This window comes from Saimiri boliviensis, chromosome 16 (assembly GCF_048565385.1).
Source record: "Saimiri boliviensis isolate mSaiBol1 chromosome 16, mSaiBol1.pri, whole genome shotgun sequence".
Lineage (NCBI taxonomy): Eukaryota > Metazoa > Chordata > Mammalia > Primates > Cebidae > Saimiri > Saimiri boliviensis.
In genome coordinates, this window is record NC_133464.1 from 50,359,508 (window position 1) to 50,386,144 (window position 26,637).

The 26,637-nt window shown below is 34.5% G+C and overlaps 1 protein-coding gene across 8 annotated transcripts in view; it reads right to left on the bottom strand.

Moving 5' to 3' along the window:
• The window catches only part of TDRD3 (tudor domain containing 3), a 408,301-nt gene that overhangs the window by 246,314 nt on the left and 135,350 nt on the right, over nucleotides 1-26,637 (bottom strand). For 7 of the 8 annotated variants that reach the window (XR_012514351.1, XR_012514352.1, XM_074387640.1 and 4 more), the window contains exon 13: nucleotides 2,397-2,522. Coding sequence is in view for 6 of the 8 variants with exons in the window: in XM_074387640.1 (XP_074243741.1) it covers nucleotides 2,406-2,522 (117 nt within the window). In the remaining 2 variants the exon portion in view is untranslated. Of the gene's footprint in view, nucleotides 1-2,396; nucleotides 2,523-21,443; nucleotides 21,531-26,637 lie in introns of those variants that run through there. The other variant, XM_074387641.1, reaches the window with a different exon arrangement.

Sequence of the window (26,637 nt, forward strand, 5' to 3'; positions counted from 1 at the left end):
AATCGCATATTTTATGTAACTCAACATATTCAAAATACTACCCTTTTGGAAATTTTTATTTATTTATTTATTGACAAAGTCTCGCTCTGTTGCCCAGGCTGGAGCGCAGTGGTATGATCTTGACTCACTGTAACCTCCACCTCCTGGGTTCAAGTGATCCTCCTAACTCAGCCTCCTGAGTGGCTAGGATTACAGGTGTGTACCACCATGCCCAGCTAATTTTTGTATTTTTAGTAGATGTGGGGTTTCACCATGTTAATCAGGTTAGTCTTGAACTCCTCACCCTAAGTGATCCAACTGCCTTGGCCTCCCAAAATGCTGAGATTATAGGCATGAGCCATTGTGCCTGGCCTCAAAATACTATCACTTCAACATGTAATCAATATAAAATTATTAATGAGATATTTTAATTTTCCCTAAGTCTGTGAAATTTGGTGTGTAGTTTTCACGTTACATACATCTCATTTCAGACCAGTTATATTTCAAAGGCTCACTAGTCACAGCTGGTTTGAAAAACAGGAGTGGCCCAGCATTGTGGCTCACACCTGTAATCCCAGCACTTTGGGAGGCTGAGGCAGGTGGATCACCTGAGGTCAGGAGTTCGAAACCAGCCTGGCCAACATGGTGAAACTCTGTCTCTACTCAAAATACAAAAATTAGCCAGGTGCGATGGCACGCACCTGTAATCCCAGCTACTCGGGAAGCTGAGGCAGGAGAATCACTTGAGCCTGGGAGAAAGAGGTTGCAGTGAGCCAAGATCACACCACTGCACTCTAGCCTGGGTGACGGAGTGAGACTCCATCTCAAAAAGCAAAACAAAAAAAAAAAAAAAGAAAAGAAAAAGAAACAAAACTGAGGAGCCACTTAGTAGGGGAAAAATAACAATATGGGTAACAGTCTTAGCAAAATGAGTAGCTGAAATGAAGAATTGAAAACAATTCTAAAATATTCTCAGTGGTCTTACTACTAAGAAGAGGAGACTGAGAAAAAAGATATACCTAAGTTCAAAATAGTCTTTAGGGTGATATATACCAAAATCTGTAATGGGAAAGCTGATAATTTAAAAAAATGTTCAAAAGCACTGGCAAATTTTTTACAAAAATAGACGTGTTAGCAAAAATGGCAGAAGCATTTCCTCCCCCCCCCAAAAAAAACCCATGTTGAAAAATAAGGCCTCTGTTCACCAGCATGCCTTAGACCAGTCCCATAATTTTCTGATGCTTTTGTAATATTTCTTGTCCTTCCTATAGAAGATTATTTTTACTCAGCTACTTTCTTTAGGAAAATCTGGATTGACAATACATGGCCCCCCAAGTATATTTCAATAAGTAATCATGTTGTGTTTATCTATTTCCTGAAGATATACTCTGAAACTTTCACTCTTTCTTAAAAAGGACTGAAATTAATTAACCAAAAAACAAACTCAATTATCTAAGTTGGTGGTTAGTTCTTTGGTTTTTATTTTTTTTCTCCTTTCTGCTTTCAAACACATAGCCATTTCACAGATCATCATCACCTCCAATAGAAGATAGCAGGTATAGGGGGAAAAGGAGATTAGTTATAGCATTTTAGGGAAAGTTTGGTAGAAAAGTAGTGTTTAACTATGGTATAATCTTTTTATTTATTTATTTATTTATTTGAGATGGAGTTTTGCTCTTTTGGCCCAGGCTCGAATGCAATGGCTTGATCTTGGTTCACCGCAACCTCCGCCTCCTGGGTTCAAGCGATTCTCCTGACTCAGCATCCTGGGTAGCTGGGATTACAGGCATGCTCCACCACACTCAGCTAATTTTGTATTTTAGTAGAGACGGGGTTTCTCCATATTGGTCAGGCTGGTCTCCAATTCCTGACCTCAACTGATCTGCCTGCCTCCCAAGGTGCTGGGATTAAAGGCATGAGCCACCACGCCCGGCCTAACTATGGTATAATCTTACATACTTTATAATTGAAAATATTTTTAAAGAAAGTTTTTCTATGTATACTATTATAAAATATCAGTAATTGGACCAAGTGTGGTGGCTTATGCCTGTAATCCCAGCACTTTGGGAGGCCAAGGCAGGTTGATCACCTGAGGTCAGGAGTTCAAGACCAGCCTAGCCAACATAGTGAAACTGTGTCTCTACTACAAATACAAAAATAAATAAATAAATAAATAATTAACTGGGCTTGGTGGTGGATGCCTGTAATCCCAGCTACTCAGGAGACTGAGGCAGGAGAATCGCTTGAACCAAGGAGGCAGAAGTTGCAGTGTGCCGAGATCATGCCACTGCACTCCAGCTTGGTCAACAAGAGTGAAACTTTGTCTCAAAAAAAAAAAAGTCACTAACTGGACTTATATGGTTAACATGAATTGCATCTTTCTTTATATGAAAACAAGTTCACCATGTTAACTTTACCTTTTCCTGTTAGTTCCGAGCCCGGGGTGGTTGGTAAAACTGCTGGGTTGGCCGAGTGGATCGTCTTGGCTGGCCATCACCTCCCCTACGGAACTCCAGAGTCTGGTCGTATGTACCTTCTTCCTCCTATTTGTAAAAGTAGTGATTTTACATGTTCAAAATGGCTCCAAGTTTCTTAAGTAAATTATATTTTATGGTCCCCATTTTAATACACTCTCTTAAGCTGCCCTGGAATTCACATATGTCAACTTTTACAACACAGGAAGGCAAGGGGAAGAAAAAAAAGAAAAAGAAAAAGGTAGGGATACTGTTAAAAGTCTTTTGATCCTTCGTAATAAAAAAAATGTCATTTATAGTGGCAAGATTAGAAATGAATTTTATTCTAGAAAAGGAAACTATTTCCGAATAATAGCATGGTCATCTCATCAAATGACTTGACATAATCTGGTAAAAACATACAGAAAAGCAAGCATTATAATAACATTTTTCTTGAATATTTGGGCTTGTAAATGTTTCTAGGTATTTATCATGGAAAAGGGTTTTGGTAGAATAAAGAAAATGGATTGAAGAACCAAAGAATGTTCACCAGCTGTCTGTCCTCATCTGATGAAATCGTCAACATTGTTAAGAAACTTACATCTAGAGACAGAAAAAAATAATGGTTTGGAATAGGGGAGGAATACAATTTACATATAAAGAAAGCTTCATGCAAGATATAGAGATCACCACAGTAAGACTCAAACTATTTTATTTTTATTTGCTTTCTTACTGAGTGGGTATATCTACCAGATCAAGGAATAGCATAGGGAAATTAGGATAAGCAGATTAAATAGCAGAAACAGTACAGTTAATTATACTATTTGAAAAGGACTTAGAAGCAACGAAATGTAGCCAAAGCCACACTGGTTTCTTACTGAGTGCTGCCACCCTGTTATTTTAGTTTTTGAATTAATACAGCTATGAAATATATGCCCTATTAAAGAGATAAAAATTAGCTCTCAGTTTTCTTTATGAAAAAGAAAGCATCAATTTCACTAAGTAGAGAGTTTAAATTCCAAGTGAATTATCAGAACACAATAATTCGCATGATTTTGGAAATTAATCCGATTTTTTTCTCTTCCTTAATCTTTGAATCTTCTTTCTCAAAATATTGCTTTCCTTTGATCTTATTAATAACATAGAAAAGTAAATGAAAAGACTGAGTTATACTTTAAATTTTTATAGACCTGATTACTAAAATTTTACCTAATGGAAACAAAGATGCTAAGATATTTGGTAAAATCCTATTATTTAGCAATGATATTTAACATTTGGCATGAATATAATTCTCATTTTTAGACATCCTCCACAATATTCTTTAAAAAATAGAAGTATTATTTCCACTTTATATAAAGAATACTGAATCCTGGGAAAGCTATGTGACTTCGCGCTAATACTTCTAAGACATATTTGAGTTTTAATGATCATACTGAGGGGCCTATCATCACTGAAATAAGAGAATGCAGAAATCTGACAATATATCTGGTATAATTAAATAAATATCTTCCAGAGATAAACTTTCAGACAAGTTCTCCTTTCTCTATATCCCCTTCATTAACAATCAATCTCAAAATGGTTAGAAGCATCAGATATTATAGCTGTAATTTAGCAAAGCAATTAAAATGCAGGAAGAAAAACATAAAAGTATTCAGTAAAGAAGTTTTTTTTATTATTCTGGTCAGTGTTCTGAATGATGATTGTCAAGTATTATAGCTAAATGTGAAAAGTAGCTATTTTAAGACAAATAACATTTGAAACTCTACATATTAACTGAAAACTATGAAAATATATTTAGTATTATAGGAGATGAAATATTTATTTCGGGAATTAGAATGGAATACTATTTTTCTCCACACGGCTGGAGAACATCTAAAAATCTGTATTTTATCAATAAAACACACAGAGGTAGGACACTATTTATTTGCTGAGAGTGAGCTGAATTTACATAATAAAAATGACAATGCTATTTGAAAATCTGTCTCTGTCCACTGTGTTTAAAAAAATCCATGAACTGAACTAACCAGAGGCAAGTAAATGGTTTTATAGAGATAACCAGCCATGAGATTTCTTTCATATAACTTGATGTCTTTAATCTGTCTATATAAAGTAGAAGCCAAGAAAAAAAAAAAAAGGATACTGACAGTTTGGTTTTCAGTTACAGTATTGTTAGAGGCACAATCTGTGCTTTTAAACTTCTAAATATTCCTCCTGCAGAGCTGTGGTGAGCAAATTTACCCACAACAATTACTTTCTGTAGTCTATGGCTAGTAACTTTTAGCACAGAATGAGTACTTCTTTCCTCTTTATAGAACACATAGCTTGATTTAATAGATCAGTTTATTTTCAGTCATCTTTGAATGAAATTTTACTTTATTCCTCTTCTAGACTATCTTCTTCCTCAGTACTCTATAACAGATTTACAACTCAAAAAAATAATTTTAATTTCATAGTTCACATTTTTAAAAAATCTGACACTATATTATAGCTGGCACCGTTCTGGAAGGCTATCTAATCCATCTTTCCAGATTCAACAGATGAATGTATAAACCAAGAGAGGTGAAGTGACTTTCCCGAGTCATAGAGCTCATTAGAAGAGTCCAAACCAGGGTCATTTTCTTTCTATCTCACAGGCAAGGTTCTTGGCAAGATCTGCAACAACTTTCATAAAAGGTAACTGTCCAATGTCATCTTCACCTAAGCTTCTGAGATTTAGAATCATTTTATTTGGACTCAGAGTTTTGCACCAGAAAAAAATTTAAAATCTACCTGTAAGCTAAAATTGTCCCACCTTTCTGAAACAAACCAATGTTTTTCTTAAATGTATTTGATTGAAGTCTCATGTTTCCCTAAAATGTGTAAAACCAAGATGCACTCTGACCACCCTGGGCACACTGTTCTCAGGATCTCCTGAGGGCTTGTCATGGGCCATGGCCACTCATATTTGACTCAGAATAAATCTCCTCAAATATTAAAAAAAAAAAAAAAAGACTTTTGCTCACCTCAGCCATGTTATCAGACAGGTTTTATAAAACTAAATAACTAATATTCAAAATGAGCTCTCTTTTATACTTATATTTACCAGTTTATTGCTCCTTCTTAATGAAATGATACAAAACGCAATAACCATCGACACCAAGCATTAATGCAGTGGTATTCTGAAAACAACAAAAGACAAAAACCAATGCAAAAAGGAGGAGGTACACAACATCATCTATAATGTGTGTTTGACAAGTCACAACTGCATTTTTCCTGCATATCATCTTCAATCTCTCATTACTGCATACTGTAACTGGCAGACAAACTACATATTCACCATTTATAAATGAGCCACGTTATAAAAGTTCATCATAAATTAGTCACTTGGAACTTGGAACATACTTCAGTAGGCGGTATGAAACACACTTAAATAGAAGTCAGGTTCTCGGTTCCACAAATACTAAGGTGTAATGCAGCTAAGCATACAAACCAGTCCACTAAGGAAGGAGTACTCAAGTGTGAGCTATTCTGCCTCCTGGGGGCATTAGGCAATGCCTGGAGGCAGTTGTTATTCTCTCCATTGGTAGAGGCCAACGATGCTGCTAAACATCCTACAATGCACAGGACAGCCCACACAATGAAAAATTATTCAATCCTAATGCCAACAGTGCTGAACAGTTCAGAAAACCCTAGGCTAGGAAAATGACATTTCCTACTCCTAAGTATCAGAGCAGTCTGGAAAAGAATTCTAAACTTCAGGAAGTTTGGGTTTGGAAGTTTGAGACATTTCTTCCTCTGCTTCTACCCCTAAGATATAAATGCGGACCCAACTCTCTATGGAAATTTGTGGGGGTGTCTATTTGCTGAGAATACTTAAATATTTATCTCTGCTCCAGCTATATGTTCATTTTTACTTAACCTAATGAATCACCTTCTTATTTTATTTTATTTTTTGATGTGGAGTCTTTCTCTGTCACCCAGGCTGGAGTGCAATGGTGCTATCTCAGCTCAAGGCAACCTCCACCTCATGAGTTCAAGCGATTCTCCCCCATCAGCCTCCCAAGTAGCTAGGATTACAGGCACCAGCCATCATGCCCAGCTAATTTTTGTATTTCTGTAGAGATGGGGTTTCACCATGTTGGCCAGGCTGGTCTTGAACTCCTGACCTCAGATGATCCACTCACCTTGGCCTCCCAAAGTGCTGGGAGTGAGCCACTGCACCTGGACTGCCTTATCTTATATTACCATTCCTTCAGCATTATCCCAAGTCATAACTCTGGGAAGAGCTAATGGCTGATTATTTGGTTGGTGGAGGTGGGACATAGGAATGGCAATTATTCTGTTCATTGAAAAAAAAACTTAGAAAAACTTAATACTGTCATCTAATAACTATGCTACGTGTAATTTAATAAAATTTAATCATTTGTTTCTTTTAACAGAATTTGTTTAGTAGTCATAATACGTAAGTCAGCATATGAAATTCAGTGTACTCTGCAATAGTCCTTGAAATTGAGAATATTTTGAACCAGGAAATGTTGATTCATACATGAACCACTTACTCTATGAATTTCCAAGGCTTTTGCTTGGGTGTTTAGCTTGTGTTTATGGAAATATAAACTAATTTTCACATAAAACCAAAGCAGTCATCATAATGACAAATCTGCTTTCCCAAAACATTATGTAATGGACTTTAGAGTAAAACTTAAAATATTTTTAAATGCAAGTCTAGTTTTAGATTAACTACACTAATATTCTTCTATATTAGAGTAACCGAAAATTGAAAGCTGAATCAGCTTATTTATTCATTTTTTTGAGACGGAGTCTTGTTCTGTTGCCCAGGTTGGAGTATGGTGGTGTAATCTTGGCTCACTGCAACCTCCACCTCCCAGGTTCAAGCTATTCTCCTGCATCAGCCTCCCTTGTAGCTGGGATTACAGGCATGCAGCACCACACCCAGCTAATTTTTTTGTATTTTTAATAGAGATGGGGTTTTACCATGTTGGCCAGGCTGGTCTTGAACTCCTGATCTCAAGTGATCCGCCCACCTTGGCCTTCTAAAGTGCTGGGATTATAGGCAGGAGCCATCACGCCCAGCTCAGCTCTTATTTTCTCTGAAGATTATAGATAAGTTTAGTGCCCATGGGAGTCATGTATTATTATCAATACTGAACTTTAGTTTACCAATTATCCTTGTTTAAAAAACAGTTTACACTTTAATATCTGTAGTTCTACTACAAACAAACAAACAAACAAACAAAAAACAAAACAAAAAAGGTGGGCCCACAGTAGTCTGGAACCACAGATTATAAAATAGAAAAATTTTATAAAGAACAGTTAATCTAACTAAGAGGCTATCATCTGCTCAAGTAACTAGTGCCACTACCTGGGCTAGAACACAGGTTTAACTCACAGTCCTGACTGCCCCTCATTGTGTTACCTAGTAATGAGTGTAAGAAATACAGAGATCATAAATCTCAGAACTACAGGGTAACTGGAGATAAATCTAACAGAGTAAATTTATATTTTATTATTACTTATTTTGAGGATAAATTCAGTACTTTTATTTCAAAGGAAATCTTATGTAGAATTCCTATATAAAATATATGGGCTCAGGTTAAAGTGGGTGTTTTTATACATTTGTGAGCAGTACCCTTTTGGTTTTCTCTTCCTTGGTTTCTTCAACCTCTGTAGCCCCCAAGCCACAGAAATTAAAAACCCAACCTTGTTTAACCTTTGCTACACACTGAAAACCAATTAGGTGGAGTGACTTGATTAATAAAATGAACTAGTGGAAGAGTCGGAAGTGGAATGTAGGGCTCTGGCTCTGAGTTCAGAGGCTTTTTCCCTTGGCCTTCTATCACAGAGAAAATTTAAACCCTATACTTGACTCTTACAAATTAAATGTCTCATTTTATAATAAAAACTCACCTTGCATACCTAAATGGAAAAAAAAAAAACCTCAAGTTTCATTAACGTATAATTATGATATATAACCAAATATAGTAAACTTTATAACAGATTAATTCATCTTGGTTTCTGAAGCTTTGAGTAAAACACAGTTCCCCTTTAGAAGAAAACATATTGGAGAATTATAGTCTCCCATCCCCAGAGCAGCTCTAAGATAATGTCTTTTTATGTACCTCATCCAGTCATATTTTATTTAAACCAAAACATTTTATGGCAGAAGAGAAAAAAAATGCTAATTCAAGATAAAAGAAAAATCAGATCCAAAACCTTATTACTAAACAACTGTTTCAAAATGCATAGGTGACATATGTTTTCATTCCTGTATCATGCAAAATTTCAGAAGGATGGTAGGACATCCCATTGTGGTTCTTTTTTTTTTTTTATTTAAATACTATATTTTCTAAAGTTATATTAAAATTGCTTGCGATTCTATAGAATATCATAAAATCATTTTAATACCTAACTCTAGGGTATTATTATATGCTCTATCTATTAAAGCACAATCTAAACAAGACATCTAAACTTTAACATAAATGAAAAACTAATTTTTAAATGACAGTGGAAGTTAATACAGTACTATTCATCATTGTTCTTCCTGTAACATCACTAAGATCTTCTACACATTAATATGATGTAAACAAGCTATTTTTGGCAGATTAAGCACTTGCGAAAATTCAGGGAAACATCAAAAAGCTGCATCCATATTTTAATTAGGATGTAGTGCAAAAAAGACAGTAGGAGAGAAGTCACCCTTATTAAATTCCAAATGATAAAAGTTAAGGATCCTCTTCCATTTGAAAACACATGAATTTACAACTTGAAACAGAAAAAAGCAGCATGAATGTTTATTCCACTGTGTGCCTGGCATTTAGCATGTTATCTTATTTAATCATTGTAATAAGGCTTTCAATTAACCTCACCATTTTATAGATGAAAAAACTAAGGCTCAGAGTATTTAGCTCAAAGCTGTATAAGTGGGCATGCTTCAGTGAGACCCTTAAGCTGTACATCAGAAGTTCTTTTCATTGCATCATACAGTACACATTTCTATTTCTTGCTTCAGATAAGTTTTCCATCAGGAATTTTTCTTACAGCCAATTTTATCTCTGAATTTTGTCTGCTTCATTGAGGTATAGACAAACAGAAATCATATATATTTAAAATTATGCCTCGATGGTGATCATTTCACAGTATATACAAATATCAAAACATCAAGATACAACTTGATGTTTTAATATTTGTATATACTGTGAAATGATCACCATCAAGGCAATTAACATATCTATCACCTCACAGTTTCCATTTTCTTTCTTCTTTTTCTGCTTTTGTGGAAAAGAGCACAAGATCTACCTTGTTAGCATATTTCAAGCACACAATATACTATTGTTAACTGTAGTCACTTTTTGGTACATTAAATCTTCAGAACCCATTCATCCGGCATAACTGAAACTTCATAACCCTTGACCAACATATCTCCCTCACTCTTTGCTACTGGCAACCACCACCCTACTCTCTGTTTCTATGAGTTTGACTATTTTAGATTCTACATAGAAGTGAGATTATGTAGTGTTTCTCTTTCTGTGTCTGGCTTATTTTACATAGCATAACATCCTCCAAGTTCTATGGTTAATTTTAACTAAATGGGTGGCTTCAGCCCTGATGCTACTATAAACATCATGTAAATGGTTATCTTTATTAAAATACTATAGTGAAGTACAAAAATGAATATATCATTTTAAAAAATGTGTACCTCTCTGAAACCCATTGCTAAAGGTTAAATAGATTCCAAAAGCTTGTCCAGAAATCAGAGTAGGGAACATATTTCTGCTCCAAAAGGTGTCAATTTGCTCAGAGATTTTCTTGAGAGATACTGTATCACAGCATTGGCATGTAAGAGCTCAACCTCTTAAGTCAGATCTGAGCATGGGTTTGAGTCTACCACATCATAGGCACGTTACTTAACTTTTCTATATCTTAGTTTTCCCATAAAGGAAATAGTAATGATCTCGTAGGTTTAGCAGGAAAATTGTATGACAAATACCTAAAAAGAGCTTTGCAAATAGGCAATCAATGTTGGCTATTAGTCTCAATTAAATAACTCTAAATTAATAAAATACACTTCTATTCAAAACACATGAGTTTGTTTACCCACTTCAATTAAACTAAATAGACTGATAGGTTTTGCTGAAAATCAGGGACTTAGCTTGTTTTAAGTGTATTCTTCAAATTGCTTTCAGCAGAAAAAAAGCAAAAATGCCTTTGGAAAAAAATGAAAGAGCCAATGCAAGAAGAAAGGTTCTTGCCACCAGCTTAACTTTTATTTCTTCAGAGGGTCACAACTTATTCACAAAAACTAGTAATTTCCTTAATTCATTTTATTGTTACTTTGCTGTTGTTTTTGTTTTGGGGAGAGGTAGCCTCTTTTTCTTCTTTTTTAATTTATAAAGGAATAAAGGGCAAATAAAACAAAGGTAGGAAAGAAATTAACAAAGGAGCATTACTGAAAATGATCAATCAAAAGTTACAGACACTATAAAATCTGAGTATTTTAAAGAAATAAATTAATATGATTAACTTCTTTGAACATCTTGCCTTTAGTCTACACCCTTAAAATTTAAAGATATTCCATTAAAAGTAACCAATCAGAAACAACATTTTAAAGGCAGAAGTAGAGTAATGATGATTAATAATAAAAAACGCATATGCCTATCTATGCCTATTGATATGTTTTCAGGTCAACGCCTGTAGATTATTTTTGTAAAAGCAACTACTTTCTCAAATATGCTAACTAAGTATGTTTTAGAATATTTTACGGTTAAGACATATAAGCACTAATCACAAATGGTTAACTATTTCACTCTCTCATAGTTTATAACATTTTTACATCTTAAATTGGTAGGTTAATGTAAGACGAGTTAACGAATTCTTTCTCTGAAAGCAATGATTATATTTCAATGCCAAAATACTTTTAACGCTACAACAGGCCAGTGCATTATATATATATGACTGACCAACAATATAAACAGATACAGTATGCAACAGAGACCTATAATACAGATTTTTAAAAATCAGATTCTTTATGTCAAATTTATAGAATAAAAATAAATTCTTTATGTCAAATTGATAGAATACAGGCCAGATCGGTTCCACAAAAAAGCACTAAAGGTTGGAGTGGTAGGACAGATAGTAAAAGAAATACTTTATGTAACTGTAGGAAAAAATTTTAATACCAAATGATACAAAAATAGTTATTTGCTGATGTTTTCAACCTCTTATTTAGAGTTAAGAAATATAAAATTGACGGGAAAAGAATGAAAAATTTCAGCCTTAAAGCAGGAAAGGTCCCAATGTAACAAACACCATTATCACATTTAACTCCCTTTTCACGTCCAACAACCCAAAGTTTGTTATTTCCCTTTAGTGAAATTAAAGAAAACTTATGGTTTATAAAGTTTTATCAATTATAAGGATGAATAATCAAGCTATAGTTTAAGAAATGTGAGTTACTCCAGGAGTCACTGATCTGATCTTCCCTGTAGCACAATATTCACCCATGGCATTTCACACAAATGGTGGCTCTGCCTCTTGCAAGTAACTCTGGTGAAGGGAGCTCAGGCTTCCTCGGGCAGCCAACTCCACTGCTTTGCATCCTTCACTAGAAAGTGCAAATGTGCACTTCTGGAACATCTATCTACACTTTCTTGTTTAGTCTGTTCCCTTTGCTAAATGAAAGATATTATCTTACAATAAGTATTCTACTTCTCCTTATTCTATTAATAATAATTCTTGGTCAAATACCATTATTTCCAGAATCTCTACCATCTTGATCATCTTTTCCTTTATACATTTTCACAGTTACAATTCTGCATAATCTAGTACTAAGAATAACATTCCAAGTATGGTCGACTTGAAACACAATGCTATTATTTTTCATGAAGGTATTCTGTTAGGCAATATATGAATCTATTAAGCAATCTAATCTTGCTTTAGTATTTTTAGTAGGTGCTCAATTACTGCTCACTCATATTGTGCTTGCCATCAAATGAAATCCTTGCAATCTACTCCCAGATCTATTTTATTCTAAATTTGTAGAGAATTATTTTCCCAACCTAAATACAAAGTTTTAAATTTAAGTATAAAGTTCATGTGCTAATGAAATATACTGTTTTGGCACAGTATTGTTGTTGGTATATTCTGAAATTAACTATGTAATATTACATCAGGTATTTTTGAGAAGTTATTTTGGTCATTTGTTAGCCTTTGTTTTTACAGACTGAATGAAGTTAGAGGACTACCATCTAAAAGGGTAACATCTAAATAGGTAGTTAAAATGTACCTTAATCTTGAAACAAGATCCTAGTAAATTTCAGAAAACAATAAAGATAGTCTCAGTATAAGATTAAATTCTTTCAGCAATGGAATAATAGGTTAAAAGAAATAGGTTGGTTTTTTTCTGCCCTATGTAAAATATTTCTATTACCTTGAGAAGTACCAGCTGATACCTCTACCCACTACATTTTCAGTTCTCTACTTATAGTTGGTAAGAACTAAGACTGAATGAACTGAATGACACTTATCAGAACAACTTATCACATACTGAAAACAAACTGATACGCTAAACATTTTTATAAACATTATTTCATTAAACTCATACAAGAATTCTCAAGTAGGTTGCTATCATTTACCACCATTTACAGATAAAGTGAAGGTTCATTCTCTATGGTGTCACCAAGTCCTAAACCTATCAGCTCTGCAACTTACTAGCTCAAAGATTTTAGGCAAATTACTTAACAGTTCTGAACCTCTATTTGTAGTTTTCCTAGTGTAATATTAATATTTGTTTTATAGAGATCCTATAGATATTAAATCAGTTAATGTACATCAACAGTTATACATGATGTCCAGCACACAATAAGCATTCCAATGGTAATCACATTTTGAACAGAAGAAACTCTAATCCTCACATTACCAACCATTTATACTACTTTACCTCAATAAGTTAGTAGAGAAGTAATGTATCATCTTGTTACCTAAATGCTGATTTTGCACAACATAAATATATGAATTTTTGCTTACATTGAGATTTCAAAATGTTCAATATATTAGCAATTAGCTTTCTTTTTAAAAGAATTATTCTCTTTCCAAGCGTAGAACACCTTCTCAGTCATTCTTGATGGTTGTATGGTTGAAGGAAGAAAAAGTATCATAAAGATTTCCTACAGGAACAGTAAGAGAGATGAACTAACTTCCATCAACTTAGGTAAAGGAAAATTAGATGACATGTATTACTTGATTCAACTAGGATCAATAGATACATTACATTTTTCTGTAATGATTCTATTCCTAGGTTTATTGAAATCTATAAGCCATATTTTAGTAACCTGTAATTCGACCTCTGAAACATCTGAGATATTCAACAAAGGTTGAGGGAACTGATTATATAAAATCTGAAGAGTAATATGCTTATCATCTTATACAAAGGAAAAACATAATAAATGTATGATAATATTAAATATGTGTTATATTCTTCTTGTTCAAGGATGAAGCTATTTCTCCTTTGCCATTCAACCATAGCTGAAACAGTGACAGTAAGAACAAGTTAGGAAAGCATGAAGTCTCTGTACTAGAATCACATATTTTCTTGGGTTTTTCAAATAGTGTCTACCTAAAAAGTATTAAGACAATCAACTTTAAAAAAATTTTAAGTTTATCCATAAGATTATTTAAAGTATGCCTCTTTGTTGTGCCCCTGCCACCAATGTAAATTGTGTATTAAAAAGCACAGCAAATAGATCCTCTGGACTAAGAGAAAGGTACACTAGGCTGTCAGTGCTTTGTAAGACTGAAGGTTATTAATTAAGGCTCAAAGAAAAAAAAGAGTAGGAAAGTTCAAGTAATTGTAACAGTTTATAAACTTTCTTTAGAGTGTAAAATGCATGATACAAAAGTCAAATTCACTTTCATTATCTTTGAATAAGGGCATGACAGTCTTTTAAAAAGTCGCACTGAAGTGAGGAGGAAAAGCTTGTCTAGGGTTAAACACTAATTTATGCAAAACCCAGGTTGTGACAAGAATCCTGTCAATGTCAAGCAGCAGGTACACTGACAGCAGGACTGGCTGAAAAGCTTTCTGCCAGAGGTAAAACGGAAATCACAGATTTATGAAGGTTACAAACCGTAGGATTTCAAAAGTGTGAAGAAAAATGGTTTTCATAAAGAAAATCCTGAAATCTTTATAACTTTGCAACCAATATTGTTATCTTAAAGGAACATGGTTCTTTCATTCTGTGAGAAAAGAATTTAGTTGACTAGTTTAGACTAGTTTACTTTTAAAAGATTTTTAGATTTTTATATTAAATCTACATTTTAAAATTCCTAATATACAGCCTCATTATATTAGTAACATTGTGATATGGTTTGGCTGTGTCCCCATCAAAATCTCATCTCATATTGTATTACCCACATGTCAATGGAGGGACCTGGTGGGAGGTGACTGGATCATGGGGTTGGTTTCCCCCACGCTGTTTTCGAGATAGTGAGTTTTCATGAGAGCTGATGGTTTTAAAAGTGTTTGACAGTTCCCCTTTTGACCTCTCTACTGCCACTTTGTGAAGAAGGTGCTTGCTTCTCCTTTGCCTTCTGCCATGATATTAAATTTCTGGAGACCTCCTCAGCCATGCAGAACTGCAAGTCAATTAAATGTCTTTTTTTTTTTTTTTCTTAATAAATTACCCAGTCGCAGGTGGTATCTGTATAGCAGTGTAAGAATGGATTAATACAAAGAATTAGTACCAGCAGAATGGGGTATGTTATAAAGATTTTAGGTTATAAAGATAACCTAAAAATGTGGAAGCAACTTTGGAACTGGGTAACAGGCAGAGGATAGAACAGTTTGGAGGACTCAGAAGAAGGCAGGAAGATATGGGAAAGTTTGGAACTTTTGAGACTTGTTGAAAGGTGTTGACCAAAATGCTGATAGTGATACGGATAATCAAGTCTAGGCTGAGGTGGCCTCAAATGGAGATGAGGAACTTACTGGGAACTGGAGCAAAGGTCACTCTTGCTATGCTTTAGCAAAAAGACTGGCAGCATTTTGCCACTGCCAGATCTGAGAAACTTTGAACTTGAGAGTGATGATTTAAGGTATCTGGCAGAAGAAATTTCTAAGCAGTAAAGCATTCAAGGGATGACCTGGCTTATCCTGAAACCGTTTAGTAATACACATTCACAAAGAAATAGTTTGAAATTGGAATTTATGTTTAAAAGCGAAGCAGAGCATAAAGGTTTGGAAAATTTGCTGTGTGACCATGGAGTAGAAAAGAAAAACCCATTTTCTGGAGAATTCAAACCAGCTGCATAAATTTGCATAAGTAACTTGTTAACAGTCAACACAATGGGGAAAATGTCTTCAGGGCATTTCAGAGATCTTTGAGACAGACCCTCCCATCACAGGTCCAAAGGACTGGGAAGAAAAAATGCTTTGTGGCCGGAGGGTCCCACTGCTCTGTGTGGCCCCAGGATTCGGTTCTCTGTGTTACAGCCACTCCAGCTCCAGCCATGGCTAAAGGGGACCAAGATACAACTTGGGCTGTGGCTTCAAAGGGTGCAAGCCCCAAGCCTTAGCAGCTTCCAGGTGGCATTGGTCCTACAGGTGCACAGAAGACAAGAGTTGAGCTTTGGGAGACTCCGCTTAGATTTCAGAGGATATATGGGAAAGCCTGGATGTCCAGGCAGCAGTTTGCTACAGGGACAGAGCCTTATTGGAGAGCCTCTACTAGGGCAATGCAGGGGGGAAATGTGGGGCTGCAGACCACACACACAGTCCTCACTGGGATACCACCTACTGAAGCTGTGAGACAAGGGCCACGGTCCTCCAGTCCCTACAGTAGTAGATCCACCAATAGCTTGCACTGTGTGCTTGGAAAAGCCACAAGCACTTGACACTAGTCCATAAAAGCAGTCATAGGGGTTGTATCCTGCAGAGACACAGAGGTGGAGCTGCTCAAGGCCTTAGAAACCTACCCTTTGCATTAACATGCCCTCGATATAAGACACAGAGTCAAAGGAGATTATTTTGGAGCTGTAAAATGAGTACCCTGCTGGGTTTCAGACTTGCATGAGCCTGTGGCCCCCTTGTTTTGGCTGATTGCTCCCATTTGGAATGGGAACATTTACCCAATGCCTGTATCGCCACTGTATCTTGAAAGTAACTAAGTTGCTTTTGATTTTACAGGCTCACAGGCAGAAGGGACTTGCCTTGTCTCTGATGAGACTTTGGACTTGGGCTTTTACGTTAATGCTGGAATGAGTTAAGGCTTTGGGGAACTGTTGGGAAGGCAAGATTGGTTTTGAAATATGAAAAGGATATGAGATTTGGGAGAAGCCAGGGTTGGAAAGATATGGTTTGGCTCTGTGTCCCCAACCAAATCTCATCTCAAATTGTAATCCCCACATGTCAAGGGAGAGATCTGGTGGGAGGTGACTAGAACGTGGGGACAGTTTCCCCCATGGTGTTCTCATGATAGCAAGTGAGTTCTCAGGAGAACTGATGGTTTTAAGTGTTTGCAGTTCCTCATTCGCTCTCTTTCCTGCTACCTCATGAAGAAGGTGCTTGTTTCTCCTTCACCTTTCACCATATTGTAAGTTTCCTGAGGCCTTCCCACCTATGAGGAACTCTTCTTAAACCTTTTCTTAAAATAAATTACTCAGTGTCTCAGGTAGTCTGTTTATGTTCATAGCATTGTGAGAATGGAATAATACACATTGAAACAGAAAATAAAATTTTAACACAAAAAAATACAGGGAAAAGGAATTAGTCTGAAGAAAAGGATGGTGCAAAGAAGCAGTCTGGGTTTCCTTCCTAGAGAGGTAATTTGGGATGGATACTCAACTCCTGATCTGGAAGTTTCAATCAGTGGCTGCTGCTGCAATTAAGGGTCAAAAAGCATTACTTTCAGGAGGTGAACAATAAAAGAGATTGTTCTTTCCAAAGCCTTAAAGAAAAACAAGAGAAACGGAACCAGCATTAATTAACAACCTGTGTGCCAAGCATTTCAATCATTCGATGACCTAACAAAATGTTTACTGAATAATATCTATGTTCCTCACAATAATCCTGTGAGGTTACATGTTTTTATAGCTAGTTTCCATAGAAGAAAACAAAACTAAAGTTAAAAAATATTCTATATCTTGCCCAGGTTATGTTGGACTCTAAAGTTCATGCTCCTTCCACATATCCCAGTGGATAAAAAGGCCAGAGAAGAGAATCAGACTGACCACATTACACTCTTAAAAGTTTATATAAGTAGACCAAAAGGAAGTGCCTCCCATCTCACTTGTATTTTAAATAAATAATGAAATTAGTAAAACAAAGTAGACATAATTTACATGTTATAGTTCTTACTGTCAAACACAAATTATCCACAATACTTTCTACTCTCACTCAACAGAGAGAAAGAGCTACCTCGAAATGGCTGCAGTATCCATAAGCAGCTTCTATACTTAAATGAATTAATGTAAGTAAAACAGCTTAGAATAATGTCTGGTACAAAGTTAAGTGTTCAGTCGTTCAATAAAGTGAGATATTACTATTACTTCACAAATGTAAAGTTTTATTTTTTCATAATGCCAGATAACAACAAAAACAGTTTTTCTTTTATCGGTTTGAGTCAAGCAGTTTGACTATTTTATCCCTGTGAGTTAATCTAACACACAATGAATGCTAAACTAGCTTTTAACCGGCACTTTACAAAGTGATTTTAAATTCATCTATATTTTTGACTAATATAACACTAAAAAGAGACTAATAATCTTATCTGCAAAATGTTCATTTTTCTTCCAATGAAGAAAGAAACCCAGAAGAATCTTTTTACCAAGACAAATCCTAATAGCTTATCAAATATAGTCATCGTTTTTATAAAATGTGCACATGTTCAAGTTTTTCCCTCTCTTGATATCTACTGACATGGAGCATTAACTCCTCCTATAACATGACTAATGAGAAGAAAAGCATAATAAAGCAGGAAAATTCACTAATACAAATATTTTCACACCAAATTCTTCACATTACTGCATGTTCCAAGACATTTATCCTCAAAGGCTTAGACGAATACAAATAATTCTGTTCTGTATACTTTACTGGCAAGTTCCTAAATTTACCAAATAATTTATCACTATAATAAATTTTTAAAATGAGATGTTAATCAATTTCATTATTTGATAAACCTCATAGTATTGTGTTTCTTCGTTTAATAAGTGTTATAACATGCAGGGGCATAAACTTTGAGACACACTATTTTTCTAAGCTGTCTCTATACTTAGTGATGCACTATAAATTGTTTAGGTTCTTTTTTGAACATTTACCAATATTTTGGCATGGTAGCAATTAGAAAGAGACCAACTGTTCATGATGCAGGTTCACTATTCAATGTTACAACAAGATTATTACACGGTAGTTTAAAATTAATTATAAGTATTTCTTAATAGGATTACTTGGTCTCCTATTTGGATTTTGTTTATAATTCCACAGCGTGTGGTGGACAACACTTTATAACTGTCATGCAAAAAAATATGATGAGCACTAAAACTTTTTTCTCATTTAAAACTGTGTTCCATGTTAGAAAAATCTCTCTCCATAAAATGGTCAATAATAGACAGATAAGTCAATAGGCAGGTTAAGCCTCATGAGATTAAACAAAAGTTTCATTATTTTTTTTTTAATTTTGAGGTGGGTGGGTCACCTGAGGTTGGGAGTTTGAGATCAACCTGACCAACATGGAGAAACCCCATGTCTTTTTTTTAAATATTTTATTTTATTTTATTTTATTTTTCCCTGCCACCCTCCCCCAAGAAACCCCATATCTAAAAAATAAAAGTTAAAAAAATTTTTCTTCTACCTTCTTTCATTACTAAGTCCTCAAAGGAAAAATTCAGTAAATATCACAACTTTTTAAACACTGATATCTCTCACATTTGTCCACGTGCATATACATGTATACACACACACACATTTGTCTTAGAGTGCTTAAGTATATAATTAACATTTCAATCTATTTAATTTATTAGTAACTGGAATAAAGATGAGCTCTAGAAGGCCTGAAATGTTGTCAATATTTTTAGGATTATGTTAATGTTAACCAGCAAAAGCTAAAACCAGCTTTACAGGGAACTTTCCAATACTGAATTTTGCTGACATCCTAGGGCAATAACATAGTCACTATCATGTCGTAGATTTTCAAATGGTAGGTTCCTATTCAGAAACTCTACTGAAAATGAGCTGAGGGGTTAACTGTCACCAAACTTTTCTTGCAGCTAAAAACTAATAATGATCTGTCACAAAATGCTTCTATTTTAATTTTGTTTGCTTTTACTTTTTAAAAATAAAATGTAATACAAAATTACGCAACATTTATAAAATCTACACATCTAGAGACTTGACTCTAAAACAACAACTGAGCGTCTTCTCATTCAAGCTATGAATTGCTTTTATTCATTTATATTTCTCATACAGCCTTCATAATGATCTTTTTTTTTTTTAATTACAGCTGTATAATAGTTCATCTAGCAGATGAGTGACAAATTATCATTTTCTTATTGTTGGATGTTTAGGTAGCTTCTAGTTTTTCACTATCATGATAATTCTACAATGATAAATTCCCAGCAATTAGCTTTTTTCTTCTATAATTTCCCTAGGAGATGTTAGCAACTACGGGATTACTAGTTTAAAAGTTATAAACACTTTAAAGTCTTGGGAAAAAAAATCGAAAGGATCATACTAATTTTCAGTACCATCAGCAATGTATAAGAGTACCCCATCACTGCATCCCTGCCAGCACAAGTATTATCATTTTTTCCACTAACTGGTAAATTTAAAAGTGTACTTAACTGTTTCAATTTGCATTTGATTTCTACCATATTTTCCTCTAATTTTTAGTTATCAAAGATGACATTGCTACTTCAGCAAGAAACCATATTGAGCGTAAGTGAATGGTTCAAGGCTAAAAAAAATAAAAACAAAATCTTTAATAATGTTAACCTAATCATGATATGAGTAATTGTTATGTTCCATGGCAATTAGGCATTAATGGCAAGCAGCTCATGTAAGTGCCTATTATTACTATTATTTACACATAGCCAGACCAAGCATTCCTAGATTGTGGAGGAGGATTAGAACAAGTAGAGGGACAAGCTCTTATGCTCTCATAAAAATCCCTTGATCAGAACCCAGGTGTGATCCAGAAGGCAAGATCTTTCTTCCTTGCAGCAAGCACCCTCTATAAACTGAGCACCCAATAAAAATAGCATTTTAAGTTTAGATTGGATGAGGGTAGACTAGGACTTAATTTCTGAGAACCTGAGGCAAATCAGATAATAATCAAAGCACTGACCCAACAGCCACCATATTCATTATCTCTTCTCTCTACTACTACTCTTCAGGTTAAGCTTTCAGTGAGACCTCTAAAGAACTTTCAACTCTGAACTATTTCCATTTTCTTTCCCACAGAGAAAATGAATGGACTAGAGGCACATTTATACAACCATTTTCGCAGTCAACCTTACTAACTAATGGAGCGGTGAGCTAAGAAACAGGTTCCCTCTGCCAAAATCTTTCTCCCCAACACTGTCTGAATTTTCATGCATTAGGGATTCTTTGATGTTTCTAAGCACATAATTCTGGGAATATTAAAGAAGAAAGGTGAGAGTAGGAAGGTTAAGAAGGGGTCATAATAATCCACTCTCTATAGTGAAGATTAATTTAATCAACTGGGTTTTACATTCTTAGAATACTTAACTGTTAATCAGGCAGAGGATAGAAATAATAGTTCCAATATGGAGAGGAGATAGGGAGAAGCAAAAGAAGTTAAGTCATTCTGGCTTGCTTAAAAAAGGCATATTTGAGGACAATAGACTACAGAATAGGGGAGAAGAAGGCTAAGCCTATGATAATACAAATTTATGTTTCTATAGCTCTTGGGAGGTTATAGAGCACATTTACATAGATCATTTAACTAATTCTTACAACAATCCTGTACTGAAACCAGGACCCAGAGATATTAGATAACTTACCCAAAGTCACATAGGTAGTAAGTGGCAGAGCCGGGACTCGAACCCAGGTCTTCTGATTCCTCCTGTGTATTTCCAGCTCCCCTGGAGCTGAAGCAGGGGCAAAAAGGGAGGTGGAAGTAATTTGCCCAAGATGAGGCTTGCCCTCTCCCCTCCTTTTAAAGGCCAAGCAGAGCAGACATTCAACTCAGAGATCCCTTTTCACCCAATCCTTTCAGGATAAAGCACAGTGTCTGAAAATGATTTTCAGCCTTGAGTCCAAGAATGGCAAAAGTTGTGAACAATAACGTAAGATTTTTTTGGTTATACTTCGCCATTTACGTGAAATTCATTGGAACCTCAAAGCATAGTAATTCTCATTTCAGAATATAAAACATTTTTATAATGAAAATTATTTAAAGCAGTTTGCTTAAAAATTTTGCTTAGCAGTTTCTGTCAAAACTTTGGAATTATACCATTTAAAAAGTTATTTTGAAAACTGCCTAAGAAACAAGACACCAAATCTACCTGTAGACTGCTGTGATCACTTTTTTCCTATATTAATCATCTTCTCTCAGTGATTATTTTCATTAATGCAAGTAGAGTCATTAGAATAGATAGGAAATTCACAGTCTTTTCATGGACATTTAAAATATTTCCAATAAATAGAAAAGTGTACGCAACACGACCTTGAGATGTAAATTTTATATTTATTTCTATATTATGCCTAAAATTTTTAAATGTCGCCTTTTATGATTAAGCTTCTATAACAAAATTTAGACTTTCTAGTTTCTAGTTCTTTAATTTTTCTTAAATGAATTATATATTTTAATTTCCCATCTTAATCATTTATGTTTCTACTGAGTTTTAAACTTATTTAATGAGAAATTTTATTACCTTTGCTAATTTCCAAAAAATACAATATAAGTGAACTGGGCATATGACCAATGTTTTATTATTTCTAGATCTTTTTGTAATAAGTTCCAATACATGTCAGTCTCGAAAAGTCTTTCCATCTATGAGAACCACTACCAGTATGGCAAGTGCAAAGTAAGCATTTACAATAATCAGGACATACAAAAGATCAGCCAGATATGTCAATATATTTGTGCCTAAATCTTTTAGAGGCTTTCTAAACTGTAAATGATACTCTATTTATCCAGACTTCATTTGAGCACTAGTCCTAACTGGGTTGGAAAATATGTAACCTAATATATAAAAGCCACATGACAGCCATAAGATGAATATAAAGGCTAAAACATGGAAAACAAAATAAAAGAGAAACAGAATAAGGAGGAGGAGCTTAGATAAGGAGAAAAAAGAGAGAAACAGGGAGAACAAAAAGAGAATAAACAGTTCACCTAAAATTCATTGAAAATTTAAAGTAAGTACCAATACCCTTAACCCCTTGATATATCTCCTTTTTCCAATTGCTTTAATACTTCAATATCATACTCTAAGAATCTAATCACATCTAACATTCACTGATGGCCAAATTCAGGATTTCCTAATAATATTTATATTATCTGATCACTTTAAGAGAAAAAATATACTAGTGTATATTCTCCACATTATTTTCAGCCTTATTAAGTATTTTCAAGATAAGATGGTCACTAGTGTCCTAAGTCATTCATTAAGTGGTACCAAAACAATGGTTACCAACACTTGAAAAAAATTACATGTCCTTAAATTTTATAGTTTGAATCATACAGAACTAAAATTAAACTGACTTCTAATATTTTTGCTTTAATAATCATGACCAAGAGGGTTGACCCTAATTTCCTAATTACACAATCTGGGAAAAGTGAGCATAATCAGGCACGATAAAAGATGGCAATTAAAGTTAATAGAAGTTTTTGAAAGGTCAATATTGGGCTTCCCAAATTACTTCCTAAACTATCTCATTCACTTAACATGCTGTTACCATAAAAAATTGTAATCAAGACCCATGCCAGCAACGGTTCCCAGACTGGTACTATCTCAGTGTCATGACAGCCTTAACAATATTAGGTAGCTTCTGAAGGGTAAAAAACATAATCTTCTACATCTCTTATATCCTTTTAATCCCTTGAGCACATAGGCCAATCTATTTTTCTAAAGTAGCTTTGGTACAAAAATAACTCAAAGAATTTTGATGAAAAGCTATCATATTAAACTGTCATGTACAGGCTAGATGTCTGAAGAAGGACTTTTCAGTAATAAGGGTGACCACCAGGAATACATCAACATTCAACAAATAATTACTGATTTCCTTCCACTGTTTTAGTTAACAACCCAATTCATGTACTAACTTAAAATTCTGATACTATTAAGATTTAAAAGAGATGGTACTTATAGTATATATCTACTGATTATTTATAGAGTTCCTTTGCATGAGTTCACTTTAAGATCTCTCAAGTGAACTCTGGAATTTGATCTGACAGTATCACACCTAATCTGATTTATCAACTGATATCAGGAAAGTAAAAATAAGAGATCATGAGCAGTTAAGTATTAATAAGACTTTGTTTTTAGGAAGGTTCTGAATAACAAGCTTTCAATGAATTAAAATACTATTCAAAGGCTTGAGAGACAACACAGTAGCCTATTAGTAAAAGAGCAATATAAATGTTGATACAAAGCAGAAATTGTAGTCTTTTAGTAGGCCTCTTCTTCATTTAAAAATGTACATATACCCGATAGAATTTACTAGTTTTGACATTTTTGCCTTTTCTTTTCTTCTCTTTTTCTTTTTTTTCAGAGATATGGTCTTGCTTTGTTCACAGGCTGGAGTACAGTGGGACAATCATAGCTCACTACAAACTTGAACTCCTGGACTCAGGCAATTCTCCCACCTCAGCCTCCTGAGTAGCTAGGACTACAGGTGCATACCACCTCACCTAGCTAATTTTTAATTTTATTTATTTATTTATTTATTTATTATTTTGGTATAGTCAGGGTCTTGCTATGTTGCCCAAGCTGGTCTCAAATGATCCTCCTGTCTTGGACTCCCAGTGTTGAGACTATAGACATGAGCCACCATGCCCCGCCCAACCCTTTTTTTTATTTAGTAGCCAACGCCAGCTTAATGACGGAAAAAAGAAAATGGAATTTCAGGTTTTGGCTTAAATTATTGTGGAAGAACAAATACAAAACGTAAAGAAATGATGAAAATACCTCACTGCTGGGACATGTAAACTTCATGTAGGTTATCAGGTAAGAATTACAAAAGAAAAGACAGCAATATTAGAAAAGTTGTAATGAAAGAATTTCTGAAAGTTAATATATAAAAGTTTGCAGAATTAGTTAAAATAAAATTAAAAGATCAGTGAGTTGTATATTATTATATATAAAATAAAATCTTTATTTGTATGCAATAAAATAGTATTATTAATGGCACAAGTACTTAAAAGGGACAAATTTCAGGAATATATTTTGTATTATTATTCACAGAAGAGTCTTGAAATATGATTGAGGAGGTTTCTGTTTATATACTCAATCTCTATTTATAACATAAAAATTCCATATTATTAGGGCCGGGCGCGGTGGCTCAAGCCTATAATCCCAGCACTTTGGGAGGCCGAGGCGGGTGGATCACAAGGTCAAGAGATCGAGACCATCCTGGTCAACATGGTGAAACCCTGTCTCTACTAAAAATACAAAAAATTAGCTGGGCATGGTGGCGCATGCCTGTAATCCCAGCTACTCAGGAGGCTGAGGCAGGAGAATTGCCTGAACCCAGGAGGCAGAGGTTGCGGTGAGCCGAGATCGAGCCATTGCACTCCAGCCCGGGTAACAAGAGCGAAACTCCATCTCAAAAAAAAAAAAAAAAAATTCCATATTATTAGAGATTTGAAAACTCTAAAACAATGTATTCCAGAGATAAATCTTTACCCATGTTACAGATGAGAAATCTGAAAACTAGAAATATAAAAAAAGAGTTACAATGGTTTCCAAGTATTTCCTATAGACATTCTATATCAAGTTCTATACAGAGGAAAAAATAATTCCACGAGAAAATAGTTTTGTGAAACATATACATTATATATTTCCCTCAGAGATCTTAAATACATATTAACTTGTTGTTAACTCAAAGAAGTCCTGTAATCAAAAAATGTACTTAATTTTTTTTTAATTAACATTTTCTAAATTTGTTTAACCATGAAGTAGAACTAATGTTCTCAGAACACACTTAGAAAACCCCAAGCAGAGTGGATGAGGCAAGAATAATTACGTACAAAAAAATAATAACCTTTGTATTCTTATGATGGTCTATGTTGCTTACTAGAACGTCTTCATTATGTTTACTCTTATTAAACTATATGAGCTTTTTAGGGCAAATAAAATGTACTCACTGTTGCAGTACTTCCTTTCCCTTCTGAATGGAGCTCTCAGCCAATGACAGGCCACTAAAGGAGTTATTTCAAGCCAAAATGTAAAACTCTTGCCAGTAGTTCCCAAGTTTAATGGAGCTGGAAGCTCTATAACACCAGAATGTTTCTCACAAGGAAACAGATCAACTCCGCTCTTTTACTAGAGGTATGACAGTGAAACCCATTATACATGATTCTAGAATAAACAGCACAGGTCCAGTAAAGTTAAATAAATTAAGATCAGTAGTAAGAGTAGCCCAAATACATCAAAAGATACCACTCACCAGAGGTAAAAAGAAAAAGAAGGTTAAAAATGAAAAGGCCAAAAGGATATAATGTACAGGAAACAACAGAAATTGAGAGGTGATTAATAAGACAATAATTAAGAATAAACAGAAATAGTATTAAGTAGAATACACAGAGGATTTAAAAAGAGAATGAACAACTGACAACTCATTATGGTATGCAATCAAATATGTATCATAAGTCTACTTTTAGTCCATCACCATATCAAGGTTCACCATCACTGACTATAAAAGAGAGAAGTTGCAGTGAGTGAGTTCCATTTGAAAGGGAATAAAGTCTACGATAAAATGAACAACATTATTTTTCTGCTTTTTTAGATGCAGATGAAAGAAGCTCAGAAATTAATCAGAAACTAAAACAGAATTTTGCGTGTGTGTGTGTGTGTGTGTGTGTGTGTGTTCAACAAGGATGCTTTTTCAGATTTATAAAAAATATTTACAATATACTGACATGAGTGTTAAGATACATGCCTAATAGAAGACTACATCTTTGAGACCGTAGAAATAAGACAAAACAAAAATATCCTTCAGCTCCACTTATTTTACTACTTTATTGCCTGT